Source organism: Hemiscyllium ocellatum, chromosome 31 (genome assembly GCF_020745735.1).
Source record: "Hemiscyllium ocellatum isolate sHemOce1 chromosome 31, sHemOce1.pat.X.cur, whole genome shotgun sequence".
Lineage (NCBI taxonomy): Eukaryota > Metazoa > Chordata > Chondrichthyes > Orectolobiformes > Hemiscylliidae > Hemiscyllium > Hemiscyllium ocellatum.
In genome coordinates this window covers 29,842,790-29,864,961 of record NC_083431.1, presented here as the reverse complement: position 1 = coordinate 29,864,961, position 22,172 = coordinate 29,842,790, and the positions used below count along the sequence as shown (strand labels likewise).

At 40.2% G+C, this 22,172-nt stretch overlaps 1 protein-coding gene across 1 annotated transcript in view; it reads right to left on the bottom strand.

Annotated features, from left to right (window-relative positions):
- asl (argininosuccinate lyase) overlaps positions 1-21,866 on the bottom strand; it is a 39,578-nt gene extending 17,712 nt beyond the window's left edge. The window contains exons 1-6 of the mRNA XM_060848285.1: positions 21,611-21,866; positions 16,941-17,135; positions 14,914-14,997; positions 8,669-8,725; positions 5,593-5,690; positions 423-500 (exon numbers count right to left, since the gene is read on the bottom strand). Coding sequence (XP_060704268.1) covers positions 423-500; positions 5,593-5,690; positions 8,669-8,725; positions 14,914-14,997; positions 16,941-17,135; positions 21,611-21,625 — 527 coding nt within the window. The 5' untranslated portion in view covers positions 21,626-21,866. The remainder of the gene's footprint in view (positions 1-422; positions 501-5,592; positions 5,691-8,668; positions 8,726-14,913; positions 14,998-16,940; positions 17,136-21,610) is intronic.
- Positions 21,867-22,172: the final 306 nt, after the last annotated feature.

Below are 22,172 nucleotides of genomic sequence, written 5' to 3'. Positions count from 1 at the left end.
CCCAATATCAAAGTAAGATTGCAACCATCTATTGCATAATCTTTAAACATTTTTATTCGGCTGATATCGAAGAAAATCCTAGCCTTCAAATTGGAAATAAAAATTAACTCCAACCATCCATAAGTAACATCCACCCATGTCTCATAATTGAAATCACTGAACTTCACCTACCAGTTAAAAAAAAGACCTGTAGTCTAATTCTAGCTGTTTCTTTACAAACCTCTGAACAGATTGTGTGATATTACAGAAGTCATTAGAAAGTAAGTGTTAATGGTGTGAAAGCACCACATAGTATGCGATGGTTTGATGACATTTTTTTTTGTCTTAACAAAAATAACTGTGGACCTGATAAATATTCTCACTTGCCACGCAACTTCCAAGTTTCAGCTGTTTAATTTAACACCAACTAAAATAGTGATCACCTCAGAATCCAGTGACTCCATCGAATTGGCTGTGCTCTTTGCATATGAGTGTATCCAGGAAAAAGGATATCAATTTCCCTAATGGATAAAGGATGCATTATGATTAACACATGGAACAGAAACTATTTTAAAAATGCAGTAACAGAATAATGTGCTTGAGGGACAGACAGAAAAAGTAGTTGGCAATTCACAAAAGAAAATAATTGAAATGAGCAGAGACAACCGTTTGGTCGGCGCAACATCGAGGGCCAAAAAGCCTGTACTGCGCTGTATTTTTCTATGTTCTAACCCATGAAGAGGGGAATCATTTAAGACTCCAGAAGGTGCTAACTGTAAATGGCAGCCTGTGATAGACATTTCAATAAGGCAAGAAAAGGCTTAGAGATTTGAAACTGTTTCGTTGCAAGTTTATTGTTTAACACAAACACCAGTTTCCACCTTTCCCTTTTGGACCATTTCCCTGTCCGCAAGCTAACTCCTCACTTGGGAAGGTTCAGCTCTTTTTTCCTTTTGTTAAAATCAAATCTGTTCAAAGATGTTATTACCTACTTTGGAGCAGGTGAGACTTGAATCCTTGCATTCTGGCTCAGAGGTACCATAACAGAGCCTTAAGAACCCAGCTCTTTTTAAAAAAAAATCCACAAATATTTATTACACATAACCGAATGGCTTTTTCCCCATCACCAAAACACATGTGCCTAGTCGAGGAGCACTGCTTTCAATGCTGGGGCTACAAATATTTGCAATATACATTAATCTCTAACTTTCACTTGTTTGACATCGCCCAATTTTGAATTCCTTCCAAATTTGATTGATATGTGCTTTCTCCAATTCATTGGTGCCCCTCACAAAAACAGCATAATGATACCATAAAGTTTTCCATTATAATACCAACAGAACTTTTCTGGGTCTGCCTTCAGTTCAGAACACACTAATGTTAACAGAACTACCCTTACTGAAAAACACCACACTCCAAGGGTGTCATGGTCCATTGTCAGTATTTGTGGCCTCAGCACTGATCCCTGTGGCACTCTACTAGCTGCAAATTTCTATCCTGCAAATTGCCTCTTTAACCTAACTCTGTCTTATAGTAGTTAACCAATCCTCTACCAACACTAATATACTACACCCAACACACAGGCTCTGAACTTGTTATGTAGACAAACATGTGATACGTTGTTAAATGCCTCCTGAAAATCCAAATATATTGCAGTACATCAACAGCTTACAATTTATATATCTTGCTTGCTCCTTCCTCAGAGGTTCTAATGAAATGTTCAGGAATGATTTTCTCTTCATAAGGCCACGCTGACTCTATTTGATTCTACTATGCATTTCTATATGTTCTGCTCTTAGATCCTTTATAATACATGCTAAATATTTCCCAATAACAAATACTAAGTTTATTGCTGTATAATTTCCTGAATTTTATCTCCTTCCATGTTTGAATTAAAAAAGTGGTCCATGGGCAGTTTTCCAATCCTCCAACTTTACAGAGTCTAAGAAGTCTTGGAAGATTGCCATCAATGCATCCACTGTCTCTAGAGTTATTTATTATAATATCCTAAGATGTATTCCATCAGATCCAGGGGTTTACCAGTCTTTAGCCCAACTCGTTACCCTAGTACTTTTTCTCTGGTGATAGCTGTTGTATTTGCTCTCCATTTCTTGCTCCTTGATAATTTAGAATTCTTGGAATGCTATTAGTGTCTTCTACGATGCAGACTGATATAAAATGTTCTTCAGTTCCTGACATTTTCTAGTTCCCCATTATTATTTCCACAGCCTCATTTTATATTCATACTTTTCCTCCCCTTTCTTTTCATACATTTGAAAAAGCTCTTGCTGCCTTTCTTGATATTACTTACAAATTGACATGCAAAGTCTATTTTCACCCTCTTTAATATTTTTCTGTGTTCTATTATTAACACTTTCCCATCTTGTCCAACAGCCTTTTCTGGCCATTTCCACTCCATGTCCTCCCTTCTTATAGTAAACCATGGCCATCAGAACCAAAATCTCCCTGGATGATCTGATGCGATATTTCAACACTTTTTTTCTGATACCTCATTTTTAAGGGAAACTTTTTAACCAACATATAATGAACTTAGCTGGATTTTTTGAAAAATCTGATTGTTGCTCCTAATACTGGAGGTTAGTCTTACAGCAGTGAAGACAATTTTGGGTTTTGGGCCATATCCCCTAAACAGTGTTTTGCACGTACGACCCATGCCAGTATTGGTTGTAACTTACATTTCAGTTGATCTGCCAGTAATTTGTGCAATAGATCATCAATTATTGCATGGCTTCTTTTACGCAAGCCATTGCTGAATGGACTTTTTGCAGGAGTATGTATTACTATAAGATTTAAGTTTCTACACATCCCAAAATCCATCTTTCACATATTCATCGCCATTATTCATTAAGAATTTTGTAGTGATCAAACTGTCTACTGTCCCACTTTCCTAAGTGTCTGTCCACTGTAGTTTTTCTGTCCGTATTGTTGATCACCATGAATATGCTAAACCTGGATGCCCTATCTACAAAAATGTAATAAATGCTATTTCAATTTTTGTCCCAGATCTTCAGATCCATTAAATTCCTAAGCTAAAGGTATACTTACAACTGGGTGAGGTGATGTCTTCAATGCACATCACATTACAATGTGATTAATTCTACAAAAATCAGAATCCCTACAGTGTGGATGCAGGCCATTCAACCCAGCAACACAGACCCTCTGAAGTGTAACCCACCAAACTCACCACCTACCCTATCCCTGCATCTCCTGTGGCTAACCCACCAAGCCCACACATCCCATAGTTGGACACTGGGTAATTTAGATTAGATTAGATAGATTAGATTACTTCCAGTGTGGAAACAGGCTCTTCGGCCCAACAAGTCCACACCGACGCTTCGAAGAGCAACCCATTCCCCTACATTTAACACTACGGACAATTTAGCATGGCCAATTCATCTGACCTGCACATCTTTTGGACCGTGGGAGGAAACCAGAGCACCCGGAGGAAACCCACACAGACACGGGGAGAATGTGCAAAGACAGTTGCCTGAGGTGGGAATTGAACCTGTGTCCCTGGCACTGTGAGCCACCATGTCTAGTTAGAAGGTTATTTTGCTCAGTCGCCTGGATGGTTGTTTGTGATACAGAGATATGATAACCGCATAGGTTCAGCACCTGAATTAGCTAAGGTTACCATGAAGGACTCTCTTTCTCAAACTTTCCCTTTCCCTGAAGTGTGGCGACCCTCAGGTTAAACCACCACCAGTCATCGCTCTTTAATTAGAGAGCAGGACTGCGGTTCAGTAAAACCATGATGGCATTACCGTTTACACCTCTGGAGCAGATTAGCCTTGAACCCTGGACACTACCAATGCATCACAATAGCCCTTATAATCCAGCTCCTTTTTTTTTTAAAAGACCTCACTACAATACAAATTAAAACACATCAATTTACAAGCATAATCTACCAAGGGCAGAAGAATAATTCTTCCTATAACTTTATATCATACAGTTTTTATCCTCGTCTACAAAATAGCCACTTACTGTTTAGCCTTAACCAGCGCAGACACAAATTTTATTTTAATCTACCTGCTCAGACATATTGTGAGACATGTTATGACACACTTCTGGAGCAAGTGGGACTTGAAAACCCATGCCTGGTGGCCAGAGATAGGTTCACTAGCAATGCAAAGCCTAATGAACATCACTTGTTATCAATCAACTCTGGAACTGTTCTGGTTTACTCTTAAAGGGACCTACATTTCTTACAGTGACAGTCTGTCTGGTCTTCACTATCCAAGTTTAATCACTCCCCTCGATAGTAAAATAACGGTTTGTTGGATGGTACAGCTCATTAAGTAACAAGTATTAAGAATCAAGGAAAAGGTGGGGAAGGTAAAATACACCAACAATCCCACTTCATATCATTACAGAATTATATCGTGTGGAAACAGACCCTTTGGTCCAACTAATCCGTGCCGACTACAATCCCGAACTAAACTAGCCCCGCCTGCCTGCATTTGACGCATCGACCTCCAAACATTTAGATAAGTACTCGAGTAAGAAATGTCTTTTAAGTGTTGTAATTGTTCCACTTTCCACCACTTCCTCTGGAAGTTGCCTCTCATGTCTTTTTTAAATCTTTATCCTCTCACCTTAAAAGTATTCCCCAGTCTTGAAATTCCCCACTCTAGGGAAAAGACATCTGCCTTTCACCTTATCTACACCCCTCATGATTTTATAAATCTCTAGAAGGTCACCCTTCAACCTCCTATGCTCCAATGAAAAAAGTCCCAGCCTCCCCTTATAAGTCAAACCCTCCAATCCTAACAACATCCTGATCATCTTTTCTGAACCCTTTCCAGTTTAATTATTTCCTTTCTATACTAAGGCCTTCTGATGTAAGCGATGTGCAGTAAAGGTAAAATGGAATGAAAATAAATAAAATAGGACTTAGTTTTGCTGACCTCCAACAACCCGAATTGGCTTTTGATTCTGTGAGTATTACAGTGACTCTTGAGTCAATGCTAGTGGAATAGGGTTCTACAGCAGTTGTTATTTTCCCTCAACTTTAGGCAAAATGAAAAGGAAGTCAAAAAATAGTCACAGTCTTTGCTCCCGCTCATCAAAGTAACTCATGCAGGAAATGTGAGCATGCAAAGGGGACGGGAATACGTATGGCCCTGATTTGAATAATAATCTCATTTCATGGTCAACAGCCTTCCGTTGGCCAGTATCTGGGTTCATCATGATGAAAATAAATGGTCATTCAAGGGAGGTGTCAGACAGCTGCGTACTCAAGAGCAGTTCATGGGTTCAGCATCTAGTACACAGGAGCTTAAGGGTAAGTTCGAAAGATAAACTTGAAGAAAAATGGTGTCGGTGATTAACCTGGCTATACTAGTGCCATACATCATGACAGAATCATGATGCTGTAGCTAGATGGTCAACAACAAAGTGAACCACAATAGACAAAGCCCAAAAGTTTTACTTTGAGTAAATATAAATTCCCCATGGAAATCAGATTTTCTGCTCAGCTTGCATTACATAGATTGAACAAATAATTTCAGATAAATTTGTTATCTGTGGATTAATTAATTTTTAAAAATCCTTTACACTCTAACTGCAAAGAGACACAGAATAAAAACTTACACAGCAGCCCTTTCAACCATTGTTTTAATCAACTGCAGCAAGTGATCCATCAGAATGGAGATATTATCTCGTAGCCATAATCTCATATCAGTTACTACCTTTAAAAAAAAACATTGTGTTCAGTTAGGCATAGAATATATTAGAATGGCAAATAGTGTGAAGTTCATTATCTGAATCCATCAACATACAGCCCAATGTGAGGTCAATGATGCAAAAAAATTGGTCTAATTAGCATTTTGGGAATTGCTGCAGAACTGAAGTGGATTCTTTTCAAAAAGGCCTTCATCTCATACCAAAAGATAAACATTTCTAAATTGACATTTTACAGCTCATTGGCAAACATATAAAATACGTCAACAGTATGCAAGCTATCTTGGTAAAACAACATCCAATTTACGTTTTAAGTGAAGCTTACTTGCCTCAATTCACTAGAATTCACTCAAAATATTTCTTGCACGTCTTTTTCAACAACTAGGATAATTAAAACTGAGCCAAAGAGAATAAATTACCTCAGGGCGTAATCCGTGGTCTTTGCTGAATTAAATGCTCTCAATTAAAATGTCATAGTTCATCACAGTATCCTTGTGAAGGAAATTGAAATTACCTAGTATGTAAACAGTGAACTTGTAAAAGGTTTTCAAGGCCTTGGATAATACACTACTGGAATAATGTTTGGGATGACAGCCAGTTAATGTGGGAAATTAGAGAAGCTGAGATATTTCTCCTGAGAGCAGAGGTTGAGGAGTAATTTAACCAAGGCCTTCAAAATCACGAAGGGCTTAAATAGAGTAGATTAAGAGAAATGGTGTTAGAATTTTGTGGGTCAGACAAAGTTTAAAATATTGGTAAAATAATTGGGATCGTGGGGGAAAAAAGGAAAAAAAAGCAAAGCCTTTATAATAATAAACGCAGTAATGTTATTCTTTGTTGTGTGAAGAGTCATATTGGACTCAAAAAATGTTTCCTCTTTTAACATCCACAGATGCTGCATTAAAAACTCATACATGTCTGAAAAAGAAACACTTTTGTTCCTGTTAGAATTCTAAGCACATTCTAGTAATTTATTATTATTATGGATTCCTCCAATCTATCTACTTAAGCCTGTTTTTGAAAATCAATCTGAACTTGCTTTTCCTTTAACTTACTGTGAAAAGAGTGGTTTATAGGCTGTTAGGTCACTGATGTAAGTCATAATTTTGCCTCCCAGCCCAGTCTTTCAGGTGACTCTAAGGTTTACCTCCCTTTTTCCTGGGAACAAATCTGCTTTGGGTTACGATAATTGGCTGCTTCCAAATGTAACCCCTTAGGTGCTCAGGGACATTTTGTTTTAATGGTCTCACGGCCTTTATAAAACTCATTTTCACTATAACAAGCTGTAAAATGATTAGATTACGTGTGATGATCTTTTCTGCAAGATTCTGCTGTTTGGTGTACTGCATATATTTTCCTCGATGGCTTTTCTTCACAAAAGTCTCAGCCCGGATATTTAACATGTGTTGTCTTTTTTTACTTAAAGCTGTACCAGAAATCATGTGAAAAGTCAGGTTTCTGATTGTTTCTCCAGCCAGATACTTTCAGGTCTGCTTCTCAATCTTCACGACTAACATGATTTCTTCGGCAGTGTATCATGAGCTACCACCATCTTTTGCCATAAAAGCAGAAAATGCTTCACAAAAAAAAAATCATACTGGACTTGAAACATTATCTCTGTCTGTCTACTCTCTCTCTCCACAGATACTGCCAGACCTGCTCAGTTTCTCCTATAATTTTTGTTTTTAGATCAGACTTCAAGCATCACAGTATTTTGCGTTAATTCCATATTTTGTCATGTGTTTATATGCGATGTAATAAATTGTGGATCCAGACAGACTGGTTGAAGTGAAGTCAACAACTGCCTACAGGTTTATTGTTCAAAGTAACACTATTTACTAGACTTGAGTACTAAACATTATCAGATACAACAATCCTTTACTCGGCAGTGACTTAGGAAATTACTAATCCTTTTTTTAAGTGTCTTCACGTATTCTTTGCCTCGCCTTCAGGGAGTCACATATTCAAGTATGCTTCTTCCAGATAGCTTTAACTCCACCCATACTGTGGTATTTATACCCAGTTATGCGTACCTCTTTGACATCACAGCAACATTACTCAAAGCTCCTTTTTTCAAAAACAACAGTTGTAATCTATAACGTATTATTGGTGCACAAGGTTTGTGTAGGGATTTGTAGCTCAGGTGCTGGTTGCAGTTGCTGTGGGTATGTTTGCCAAGCTGGGAATTTGGTGTGCAAACATTCCGTCCCCTGTCTAAGTGACAGCCTCAGTGCTGTGGAGCCTCCTGCAAAGCACTGCTATAGTGTGTCAATTGGAATTTATTTGGTTTTGTTCCTGCTACTTCTGGTTGCTGGTTGCAGTGGTCAGTATATTGAGTCTAGGTCTGTGTGTTTGTTGATGGAGTCCGTGGATGAGTGTCAACCTTCGAGGAATTCTCCGGCTGTCCTCTGTTTGGCTTGTCCTATTATTGTTTACGATATCCCAGTTGAATTTTGTGGTTCTTGTTGTCTGTGTGTATAGATACTAAGAACAGCTGGTCGTAGTGATTAGTGGCTAGGTGATGTTCATGAATGTGTTTACAACTAGCAATCCGCATTCATGAACATTAACTAGCCACTAAATGCGACAACCAGCTGTCCTTAGTATCTATACACACAGACAACAAGGACCACAAATTGAACTGGAATAACACAACAATGATCATAGGACATTCCAAACAGAGGACAGCCAGAGAATTTCTAGAAGTGTGACACTCATCCACAGACTCTATTAACAAGCACATAGACCTCGACTCAGTATACTGACCACTGCAACCAGCAACTCGAAGTAGCGGGAACAAAACCAAATAAATTCCAACCGACACAGTATAGCAGCACTTCGCAGGAGGCTCCATGGCACTGAGGCTGTCACCTAGACAGGGGACGGAATATCTGCATACTAAATTCCCAGCTCGGCGAAATACCCACAGCAACTGCATTATTAGTGCACTGCAAGACATTATGGTGCTAACACAAATCCAATTTACCTGGTCATTCCTGCTTCGACCAGTATGCAATTTTCCTCCAGCTTCTCCAATCAATTCCTGAAAGTAAAAGAAAATCACACCAATTTTTTTTAAAATCAGAACAGATCAGAAGACATTAATAATTTTTGTTGACATTATATGAGATCTGCAAATACAAATATGGCCTAGATTTTGCTCTAATATCAGTAGTCACACTATCAGGGCCCAATATTCCAAGGCAAATCCGACATTAACTTTGTCTAAGACGACAGCAACAGATAACAATAAACATTGCCGTCAGAGGTTCCCTGCTCTTCCACAAGTTGCATTCACCAATAGAGTATGTACAAACATAACTTCAATGCAATGATCTTCTGAGCTTATGAGTTGCTCTGAAATAGAAAGAGCTGAGAAAAATTAGGGATAAAGCGTTCATAAGCAAAGTTAATTGAAAACAGCATAATGAGGGATAATTACTGCTGAATAATATCTCAGGCCCCAAAATATTAATCTTGTCAACATGAAATTTCATTCCTTGAGACAAATTTTTTTGCTGAAGATTTAGAAAATGATACATACTTATTATGTTTTCTATTAATCAGTCTTTTATCTTTCACTTAATATCAGTTAGAATGTCCCTTCCTCCCACCATTTTAAAATGGTAGCCCACCATCTCCTGGTTGTACATGCCCACAGTTTTATGGTCTGGGCAGCATAATATTGTGCTGAAAATGTGTTGCTGGTTAAAGCACAGCAGGTTAGGCAGCATCCAGGGAACAGGAAATTCGACGTTTCGGGCCAGAGCCCTTCAATCAGGAATGATGAAGGGCTCTGGCCCGAAACGTCGAATTTCCTGTTCCCTGGATGCTGCCTAACCTGCTGTGCTTTAACCAGCAACACATTTTCAGCTCTGATCTCCAGCATCTGCAGACCTCACTTTTTACTACAGCATAATATTGTGGTCAGTTACAATCTCAGTTAATCTTCAAGTACTTAACTACACTTGGCCAGTGGTCTGCAAATGTCAGCATCTGTCCACCCTCAGTATTAAGTCATAGAGTCATAGAGTATTAGGCTTGCTTCCCCACCTCAACAAAAATACACCAGTCTCCAGTGTCTGTTTCAGTGCGGTGGCTTCGACAGTGAATGTGTTAGTGCCAATTCAACCAGATTGAAGGTCATTGTGACATGCAGTGTGTGAAGCAGGAGGTCGAAAATAAAATACCGTATTTTTTAAATATTCTTTCATGGAATGTGAGCATTGCTGATTGTGAAAAGTATTAATTGTCCTTGAGAAGGTCAGGGTGAGCCACCATCTTGAGTCATTGTAGTTCAATTGAGTGGCTTGCTCAGCCATTTCAGAAGCCATTTAAGATTCAACCCAATCACTGGAGCACTGTGTGTAGACTGGACCATTTAAGGATAATCTTAGCTTCATTTTCCATCCTAAATCTCCCAATTCTCTTTGTTTTGACCCCTCTACTGAATATGCATCACAGCTGAGTAGCTACAGCACTTTGGGATTAAAAAGAAATACAATCTCACAATCCTTTGCGTGATTGATTTTCTCATTGTCTCAGTCCCAAACAGCCTTTATTTTGAGACAGTGATCACCTGGTTTTGGATTTCCACAGCCTGAGAAAACATTGTGGCGAAAGTGAGGACTGTAGACGCTGGAGATCAGAGTCAAGATTAGAGTGGTGCTGGAAAAGCACAGCAGGTCAGGCAGCATCTGAGGAGCAGGGAAATCGATGTTTCGGGCAAAAGCCCTTCATCAAGAAAAAGCTTTGAAGGGCTTTTGCCCAAAACGTTGATTTTCCTGCTCCTCGGATGCTGCTTGACCTGCTGTGCTTTTTCAGCACCACTCTAATCTTGACTGGGAAAACATTGTCCCAAAGTCAACCCATTCAACCATTTAAAATGTTTTAAAGGGTAATGACCCCAATTTTACTTTCTCCAGAAATGACCAATCAACGTCTCAAAAACAATCTCCTCATTTGCCCTTTGTCTGGGGAGCTCGGGTAATTTGCAGGTTTACAGAGTGTGTAAAAGAGCAGATATTCAGTAAGTCAAGTCTTCACTCCCTTTGTATTTCTCTGTGGTTTGCAAGGGTTTCCTAAGATGTGAAATTATATCTGTCCCTACAGCACGCCTGGACCCAACACTGCAATTTTTTTTCCTGAATTGGTAAGGAGGGCCATCAGCCCTGCTCAATTTTTATTGGAATCTTCTCCCAGTGTGGTGGGATACATGAGATCCCAGCAGTGACAGTAAGACTCAGACTCCCCACTGACTCAAGTCCCTTGCAAGAGTTTTGAAAGGATCCAAAGAGGCTTAGCTCCCCCTCTTAACCAAGGATTTTCTGGGTATTGATCTCCATCGATCACCAAAAGGCCCCAAACCTCCCAACCTCTACATTCGATGACAAAGTGGTGTTCCAATTTCTTTTGAATTTTTTAGGCTTAAAGCTGAGTCTGAATTTGGGTCTATGTTTGTTTTCCTGGACCTTGTATGATGGCCAAGGGAGGAAAACCATGAGAAACAGGTTCCTCACAGGTGGAGTACAGTTCTGAGAAACCATTGGAAAAAGCTAGCCAATTACAGGAAAACCTGTTATTCTTGTTGAAGACGCTATGCTGCAATCTATGAACCAGTTAAAACAAGTTTTCCTCATTTTTAGAAATTTCTAAAAAAAATACAAATTTCTCCCACTAATTGTATGCATTGGAACAAGTGAACAAATATTCTATTCTTGCACAGACTTCTCTCTAAATCTTTCACAGTTTTCAAGACTGGAGAGAAAAGCACAAATGGCCAGGGGGCTGACAGCAGAAACAAATCAACCTGAGTCTTTTGTGCAACCTTCATCTCTTTTGTGTGTTATGATCTCTGTAAAATCTTTTAAATCAATTCAAACTTTAAGTTATTAACTAAAAGAATGAGAGGGCATGATCATTACTCTTAATATTTTTGCACTCAGACAAAAATAGTTGACTAAATACTGCTCTTTGTAGGCAACATAACACTAATTGGCTTTATGGTATTTGCGGGTGATTTTTATGTTCTTGAAAGTAGACGACTAAAGACAAATTCTGGTGTGCAGCATGCAATCGTTCCTCATCGAAGACTGTGGTGCTGGAAAAGCATAGCCAGTCAGGCAGCATCTGTGCAGCAGGAGAATCAATGTTTTAGACATAAGCGCTTCATCAGGAATTCCTGTCACAAACTTGTCAGATCCTGTGCTTTTCCAACACCACACTCTTCGACTCTGATCTCCAGCGTCTGCAGTCCTCACTTTCTCAGAGATGAATTCTTTTCTGTCAGGTTTTATTAAAAATACACTTGTTAAAAGACAACTTGTTCATTAACTCACCATGAGCCATTACCTTGGGAGATGTACTAGTGACTCTGTGTTGACATATGCATGAAGTTTGTTTTAGATCTGTCACATATCACATGCTCTAGGGAAATCTAGCTAACAGACTTTACTTGTCCTATCTTTCAATATGTCCCTGTATCTCTGTTTCACTGCATGTGAGTGATAATCTTGGGACAATTTTGTTATGTTTTGAAGAATTTCCTAAATCTACCACAATAGGAAAGCCTGCTGTGATGATTCTTTATCCCCCAGCCAGACCAAATCTCCCAATGTCTGGAGAAGATGCCTCTCTTTGATTAGAGACCATCTCCCTCACAGAACTAGCTTGCAAAGTCATGCAACCTTTTCTGTCTGTTGACCACACACAACCTCTGCTGTGATAGTCATTGATCTGTAGAAGAGTCTGTATTCTGACCAAAAATAAAGGCGTCTTCAGCCCTCTGCCCCAAGTCAATGTGAAACACATTAATGCCACACATAGGCAGAAATGATAACAACTGATTCTTGATCCAAACTTTCTTTCATCTCAAAAAGAAACGGCTTATTGTGTTCAATACAATACCAATTACACTTTCCTGAGGCTTTGAGAGACTTGTTCCTGAACTTCCTGACTCCCCAAGACCGACCTGAGAACGATTAGGAGAAGCTGTCCCAGAAAGTCAGATTTTGATTCTGGTGAAGGCCTGTCTTGGTACACTGCCAATTTGTCATGGCAACGAAGGCAAACCAAACAAAAAGTCCTCCAGCACACATGCCTCACAGCCTCGACTGAATTGACTCTTTTAAAGGGAAGGGCTCATGATATAAACCCATTCCATGTGTTTAATTTTCTTTAATCCCTAATGAAAAAACAAACACTTGAATTCAAATCCCATTTCAAAGCATTTATAACCACTTGGAGTTGTAAATCAAACTGGCAGGAACTCTGGTGTGATGATGAAAGATTGTGACATCAGTCATGCAGCATTCATCCTGCAATGATTGCCCTCAAACTTATGTCAGAGGACAGTTTTTTTATTCAAATATTCAAAGATCAGAATGACAAATGCCGAGGTGATCCTCTTGAGAGTTCCAGTGAACTTGTCAGATCCAAAGTGTTTCCACACTCACATTTCAATATGCCTTTGAGCACTGGAGTACTCCGAAAGTATGGCTCACAATCATTGAATTTGACATAGAACCATATCCAAAAGTGTAGCCTCCCTTTCCAAAGCACTCTGACAACTTTAGACTCTCTCGTACCAAGTCCAAAGTATACAATCAGATTGTGCCCATCCGACTAACGAAAATCAGATCATCCTGAGGCAACTGCACTTTAATAGGTAAAAGTGCCTCTCTGGACTCCAGATGTGCGAATTAGAAAATACCTCTGTAAAAATAGTGGGTTTTATATTTGTGGGTGAGACTTCTGAATTTGGCTTCTCCTGCCAATTTTGTAGAGATGGAGAGGCTCTCCATCTGTGTAAAAGTTCAGGCCTCAAATTCAGTTGGCCACAAGAACACTACTGCTAATGTCACCAAGCATAAACAATTTTCACCTTCTTCTCCGTAAAACAATTCCAGCCTCTAATCTCTAACAATCAAACCAGTTGGATCAACTATCAAGTGGACATAATTTATCTTACATTTAAACTACAATTTACAAAACAAATTGTAAAAACCTTCAATTGCAATAGCAGTACCTTCAGAGTATCCAATCATAAAGATTTCTGCACAGTGATCCCCAAACCCCTCAACTTTGTTACATGCTGTTCCCTTGTTAAAATCTTCCTTAAAGTGGAATGCTTTGACACTTTTCCGTAACTCTTCATTCAAAACCTCATCAGCACTTTTCCTTTTGCTACTTTGAATGTTTAATAGTGCCATATAAAGCATTACTAAATAACAATAACCAACAGCTGGTAGCACCTTAAATAAAAAGAACTATTTACAAGCAAACTCCAGATCAATTTTGATTAATAAATATAGTCTTCCATTAAGTTGCTTACTCATTAAGGTTAGTCAATATTTACATTATTCATGAAACAACTTGGGAGGCATAGAAACTAAACTATTCACAAAGCAAAAAAACTAAAAAGAAAGTTAGCTTAAAATTCCCACTTTACAGTCAGTAAAATGGCCTAAAGTAAATACAGCATTTTGAAACAATTATTGACAAGGGGCTACCTTGGGGACTTAAAAACAGATTAGAATGAGCAAGTCAAGATAGTTAGGATTTATCCCTTACATACAGCAGATCCAATAAGAGCAATGTTCATTAGCTCAATCCGAGAATGATTAGTGATTACTGCATTTAATGATAAATTTGTTGACGTATGTAGCAATTAAAGTGCCAATCAATAACCTGTCATTGAGACTGTTTCTGATGCGTCAATTCTTTTCTTGTATTTCTTGCTATCCAAACACGAGATTAATTAATATCAAACTACATGTCCAGTTGATAACATAAACATACAGAACTGCGGATACTGGAAATCTGAAACATAAAACGAGTGCGAGAGAAATTCAGTAGGTTGGCGTAATCTGTACTGGGACAAACACAGTTAATTTCTCAAACCCAGTGACCCTTTGTCAGAATGGAGTTTTGAAACATTAATCGATTTTCCTCCCACTGATGCTGCAAGATCTGTTGTGTTTCCCCAGCCCTCTCTTGTTTTTGGATAGTTGATAAGAAAGTTATTCCACAGACTGACACTAAGATAATGGCATCGACTAGCAATGGATTTTGAACCAAATAGAATCAGAACATATGGGAATGTAATTCAGCTCATCAAATCAAATTGCAATACCAAACCTAAATTGGAATATTCCTGAGGTTGTCCTTTCACTTAGGCTTTCAAAAAAAACCTCACATTTTGAGAAAAATATACTTAGTGATCACCCTTACCTTTAGTCTTCGTTCATGGGCTGTATGAATGTCTTCATCTCCTTCTTTAATCTGGAAAGTTTCATTTAGCCATTCTTCATAAATCTATCAATTGGAAAGTAAAATCTTTCAGGCTCCATTTGTACAAAGGTAATCTCATCTCCTTCAGTGCGAATCAGAGTCGCAGCTTTCAGAAACACTGGCGTTTAGGCTTTGGAAGAAGATGAGCACTGCTTTCTGCACCAAGTTTATTTAACAGATTTATGCAAAACAGAAACTGGGATTGAGATCTTTAGTGCAATGAAGGTTACGAGAAGATTAAATGGCGGCGTTCAAAATAATGAAAAATTCTGATGAAGTCAATGAGACACCATTTCCTTCTGCAGGAGTGATGGATTTAAGATAATTGGCAAGACCAAAACAGAAAATTAAGGAAACATTTTTAAAAACATATATAAAGTTGATACTCGGAGTGCTCCAAGTGCAAGGCATAACAAAGCAGATTCAATAGTAACTTCCATAAATAAATTAAAACACGAATCATATCTAAAGAGAAGGATTCAAACAGCAAGATTTTCCATCAGACCTAAGAAAATCTGCTAACTGAACTAGATAGAGTCATAGAGATGTACAGCATGGAAACAGACCCTTCGGTCCAACTCATCCATGCCGACCAGATATCCCAACCCAATCTAGTCCCACCTGCCAGCACCTGGCCCATATCCCTCCAAACCCTTCCTATTCATATACCCATCCAAATGCCTCTTAAATGTTGCAATTGTACCAGCCTCCACTATATCTTCTGACAGCTCATGCCACACACTTACCACCCTCTGTGAAAACGTTGCCCTGTAGGTCTCTTTTATATCTTTTCCCTCTCAACCTAAACTTATGACCTCGAGTTCTGGACCCCCATTGCAGGGAAAAGACTTTGTCTTTTATCCTATCCATGCCCCTCATAATTTTATAAACCTCTATAAGGTCACCCTCAGCCTCCAACACTCCAGGGAAAACAGCCCCAGGCTTTTCAACCTCTCTCTATAGCTCAGATCCTCCAACCCTGGCAACATCCTTGGAAGTCTTTTCTGAATGCCTTCAAGTTTCACAAAATCCTTCCAATAGGAAGGAGACCAGAACTGCACAGTATTCCAACAATGGCCTAACCAATGTCCTGTACAGCCACAACATGACTTCCCAACTCCTGTACTCAATACTCTGACCAATAAAGGAAAACATACCAAACGCCTTCTTCATTATCCTATCAACCTGTGATTCCACTTTCAGGGAGCTATGAACCTGCGACTCCAAAGTCCCTTTGTTCAGCAACACTCCACAGGACCTTACCATTAAGTGTGACCTTACCATTAAGTGTATAAGTGCTGCTAAGATTTGCTTTCCCAAAATGCAGCACCTCGCATTTATCTAAATTAAACTCCATCTGCCACTTCTCAGCCCATCGGCCCATCTGATCAAGATCCCATTGTAATCAGAAGTAACCTTCTTCACTGTCCACTACACCTCCAATTTTGGTGTCATCAGCAAACTTACTAAGTACACCTCTTATGCTCACATCCAAATCATTTAGATAAACGATGAAACTTCAAAGCAGAATAACTCAGACTGCACCTCTTCCATCTACTTACTGCATCCAAAGTTCTTAATGATCAGATTCCTTACGGCATTGCTCAGGCACAAGGCTCTGGTTACTGATTTGATGATTCTTTGATTGAGACCACCACATGTTGCAGTGTATCAGGAGGTGAGACAGCCATTGTAGTTTAGTAGTCTATCATGGAATGCCCCACTTACATGCTCATCAGTCCAGCACTTTCCTGTCCATTGGATGTCAACTATGAACTATCAATCAGAAAATCCCAATCTACAATTTGCACATGAACACAAAAATAGAGTTTTGTTTCACTCAATTTTGAGTGGTTTTACTTTCACAAAACTCTTCAATAACTGACTGTGGAGAGACTACAGTTGAATTAAGGACATGAGATCTCATCACTTTAATAGTTAGGTCAAATCAGTGCCAAGTTTCTTACCTTGTCCAATCCATTTAGAATTTGATCCATTTCCGTTTTTGTTACCAATCCAGCTTTTTCTAAAGCCTTTACGTAGGCTTTGCTTCCTTTAATATCTTCAGCCCACATTCGCTTATCATAAGATATGGAGGAATTAAACTTCTCCATAATCGGATCAATGGTTCCTACAAATCTTCCACCCCATAGTTTGGTTTCCTAGTGGAAATGAAAATCATTGGCATTGACTACAAAGTTTGACTTGACTTGCATACCAAGAAATTCATTCACCATAGCAAGTTTTGAGAAGATTTGAAGCTCAGGTTGAGGTTTTGGATGTAGGTTTGCTCGCTGAGCTGGAAGGTTCATGTTCAAACATTTTGTTAGCCTACTAGGTAACACCTTCAGTGGGCCTCAGGCAAAACAATGCTGAAAAATCCTGCTTTCTATTTATATGTTTGGGTTTCTTTGGGTTGGTGATGTTATTTCCTGTGGTGAAGTCACTTCCTGTTCCTTTTCTCAGGGGATGGTAAATGGGATCTAACTCAATGTGTTTGTTGATAGAGTTCTGGTTGGAATGTCATGCTTCTAGGAATTCTCATGCATGTCTTTGTTTGGCTTGTCCAAGGGTGGATGTGTTGTCCCAGTCAAAGTGGTGTCCTTCCTCATCTGTGTGAAAGGATACTAGTGAGAGAGGGTCATGTCATTTTGTGGCTAGTTAGTGTTCATGTATCCTGGTGACTAGTTTTCTGCCTGTTTGTCCAATGTAGTATTTGTTACAGTCCTTGCACCGTATTTTGTAAATGACATGAGTTTTGCTCGTTGTCTGTATAAGATCTTTCAAGTTTATTAGCTGCTGTTTTAGTGTGTTGGTGCATTTGTGAGCTACCATGATGCCAAGGGGTCTGAGTAGTCTGGCAGTCATGTCCGAGATGTCTTTGATATAGGGGAGAGTGGCTAGGGTTTTTGGATGTGTTTTGTCTGCTTGTTTGAGTTTGTTGCTGAGAAACCGCCAGACTGTGTCCATTGGGTACCCATTCTTTTTGAATATACGGTGATTTGCCTCTGTTCTGCACAGTTCCTTTATGCTGCAGTGTGTGTTGGCTGGATGAAGTAATGTTCTGGTGCAGCTTCGTTTGTGGAAAGGACACCACTCTGACTGGGACAACACATCCATCCTAGGACAAGCCAAACAAAGACACACATGAGAATTCCTAGAAGCATGGCATTCCAACTGGAACTCTTTCAACAAACACATCGAGTTAGACCCCATCTACCACCCCCTGAGAAAAGGAGCAGGAAGTGACTTCACCACAGGAAATAACATCACCAATCCAAAGAAATCCAAACATATAAATAGAAAGCAGGATTTTTCAGCATTGCTTCGCCCGAGGTCCACTGAAGATGTTATCTATTCGGGTTACAAAACCTGAAAATGAACCTTCCAACTCAGCAAGCAAACCTACGTCCAAAATTCATTCACCATGTTACACTGCTGAAACAATAATGTATGATTACATGATAAATTGGGAATATAGTCTATTGAACTGTTAATTTTAAAGATAAACTTCTAAACCCTCCTGGCACCCTCAGCTGCTTTGTTCTACACTTTAGAAACAAGTGAGACATATTCCTTTGCCCTGACAAGGGTGTGTTTACATACAATGTCATAGCACCAACAGTTGGCTGGTTCCCTTGCTGCACCCTGGGCCATTTTACTGGATGGGGAGGGAGTTAGGGGATCTCAATCAGTTAAAGGCCGATTGAGAGAGATCGGCAGGGCTTTTCCAAGTTCCAAGGGCAGCGGGGAAAATGGTAGATGGCTGGAATTGGCCACCGTGCAGCAGGCCTTGGTGCAGGGAGGGGAATACTCAGAGATGCCCAGCTAGTCTGCTGGCTTTCAGCTGCAGTCACGGGACACCCTATGGAAAGGTTTCCCCCAAACTCGCCAACAGTGGCTTCTTGGTTTTATTTTAACTTTGAAAAATGTTGGAGAAGGGCATCCTTCAATGGTGTGCCCCCATCCTCACTTGCCTTTAAAGGCACCCTACTGATGGTTCCTATTGGCCCTCTGGCTTAGAGGATATGCCCACTATCCTTAACTGGTCAGCAGCCTTGTCCTCTGGTTCTTAATTAACCAATACACGAGTAAAAATTCCCGGTGAGTTACTGTTCCCCCACACACTGCAACTTTCTAATTCCACCCTCCCTCCTCTCCTCACAACTCTCCTTCCCCCTTCCCCACACTGGAGTCTGCCAGTCGGGGTCTGAATTCCATAGGAATGTGTTGGTGTCAGTGTTAGAATGGAAGCAGAAAGTATGTGTGAAGGTTCTACATGTTACTGCATCAATTCACAGAATGAACTGAGAATGGAACACCTCAAGCCGACAAAAACTATTTTAAATTAAGTGTTTGTTATGTTGCTTCTCCTTCAGTATTCCAATGAAATAAGGAGCACAGACCTTTACTGCTTAAAAATACATGTAAAAAACAGAAAATATTTCCCCTCATAAAGAAGGTGTTGAAATTCAATTAAGTTGTGCTGCATTTTGGGAAAGCAAATCTTAGCAGGACTTATACACTTAATGGTAAGGTCTTAGGGAGTGTTGCTGAACGAAGGGACATTGGAGTGCAGGTTCATAGCTCCTTGAAAGTGGAGTCGCAGATACATAGGATAGTGAAGAAGGAGTTTGGTATGCTTTTTTTTATTGGTCAGAGGATTGAGTACAGGAGTTGGGAGGTCATGTTGCAGCTGTACAGGACATTGGTTAGGCCACTGTTGGAATATTGCGTGCAATTCTGGTCTCCTTCCTATCGGAAAGATGTTATGAAACTTGAAAGGGTTCAGAAAAGATTTGCAAGGATATTGCCAGGGTTGGAGGATCTGAGCTACAGGGCAAGGCTGAACAGGCTGGGGCTGTTTTCCCTGGAGTGTCGGAGGCTGAGGGGTGACCTTATAGAGGTTTACAAAATCATGAGGGGCATGGATAGGATAAATAGACAAAGTCTTTTCTCTGGGGTCAGGGAGTCCAGCACTAGAAGGCATAGATTTAGAGTGAGAGGGAAAAGTTAAAAAAGAGACCTAAGGGGCAACTTTTTCACGCAGAGGGTGGTACGTGTATGGAATGAGCTGCCAGAGGATGTGGTGGAGGCTGGTACAATTGCAACATTTAAGAAGCATTTGGATGGGTATATGAATAGGAAGGGTTTGGAGGGATATGGGCTGGGTGCTGGCAGGTGCTAACTAGATTGGGTTGGGATATCTGGTCGGCATGGACGGGTTGACTGAAGGGTCTGTTTCTGTGCTGTACATCTCTAAGACTCTATGCCTCCTGCTCATGATCAAGAATTACTTCAAGTTATTTTGTAACAATTTGAACTGATGCAGGAAATACACATCCCAGTTAATTATGTTTCAGAGGCTGGTTCAGCTCAGCAACATATGCAACTCTTTGTGGAACTGATGAAAATAACGTGCATTGCAACACACAGGAAAACACTCCAAGACTGAGCAGATCTACCTCAAATTGCTAAATTGCATGTCATATCCACACAGGGGAGAAAAGACAGGGTAAGTAAAGAACTTACACACAACTCTGCCATAAAAGACATCAATTGGCATTAACCAAACGTGCCAACACCCAGAGAATGGGGATAAAGTTAAGTATAAGGATGCCAAGATTAAAAGTAACCAACAGACACATAAGTATCTGTCTCCTCTAGTGAAATATAGACTTTCATCCTGTAACCTCTCTCTGCTGTCCCATGTTAATAAGGGGTGTCTCAATCAAATGTGTTCTGAATGGAAACTATCATCTTGGCTAATAATGTAACATTGTACAAAAAGGAAAATATCATCAGGATTTCGCCCAGTTGTGAGAGCCCTCCAAATCACTTCAGTCCACGCTCCTCTACATTGGGGAAACTGGACGCCTCCTAGCAGAGCGCTTTAGGGAACATCTCCAGGACACCCACACCAATCAACCACACTGCCCTGTGGCCCAATATTTCAACTCCCCCTCCCAATCTGCCGAGGACATGGAGGTCCTGGGCCTCCTTCACCGGCGTTCCCTCACCACCAGACGCCTGGAGGAAGAACGCCTCGTCTTCCGCCTCGGAACACTTCAACCCCAGGGCATCAATGTGGACTTCAACAATTTCCTAATTTTTCCCTTCCCCTATCTCACCCTAGTTCCAAACTTTCAGCTCAGCACTGTCCCCATGACTTGTCCTTCCAGCCTAACTTATTTTCCACCTATCCACTCCACCCCCCTCCCTGACCTATCACCTCCATCCCCTCCCCCATTCACCCAGTGTACTCTTATGATACTTTCTCTCCACCCTTCAGACTCTCTGCCTTTATTCCTGATGAAAGGCTTTTGTCTGAAACGTCGATTTTACTGCTCCTCTGATGCTGCCTGACCTACTGTGCTCTTCCAGCACCACTGATGCAGAATCTGGTTTCCAGCATCTGCAGTCATTGTTTTTACCGTGTGAGAACAGTTTGTTACTGCCCCTGCACCTTCCCGAGCCACCATTCACAAAATAAGAGGGAGCTAGGCAACAAAAAAATATAGCACAGATATATAACAGGGGGCAAAGGGAAAATCACAACAGCAGGAGACAACCTCCCCTTGACCTGTAACAGTGGAGCTAAGTCTTGAATTTAAAACCACGATGAGGAAAACATTACCTTTGAAGTGGCCATTTCGAACTCAAAGATTCAACACAGTCGCAGATATGTTCACGCTTCAGAAAAGGAGGTATGTCCTTGATCCGTCTGTGTTATAAACACGTATCAGTGTTTACACAGCCCCAGAATGTTCGGTTCAGCTCTGGACACCGATCTTTAGACGGGCTACAGCACTCTGTGGAACACACTGTCAGCAAACGGCTGTGTGTCTCTCTCTCTCTCTGTGAGTTCAATTCTAACCCGTTTCAGCACAGACACTCCCAGCTCCAGGAAGCGGAATGCAAATCTCTAACTGAGGCTGCTGGGACTCGTAGTCCACATTCAAACCTGTCCCAATCATTCCGACCTCAATATAAACCACTCACCCAGCCCTGAAACAAAATAAACCTGTCTCCGCTGACAGGTTCAGTGTGTGATGGTGTTCTCTGTGATCCTGAGCTCTGCCTTCCAAACTTTATTCACTTGAATTTAGGTTTATCTTACTTATATTGGGAGAATAGGAGGAAGTCTTTACAGGAAACATAGTGTAAGGCTGTATGGTCAAAGTAAATGTGGGTTTGTA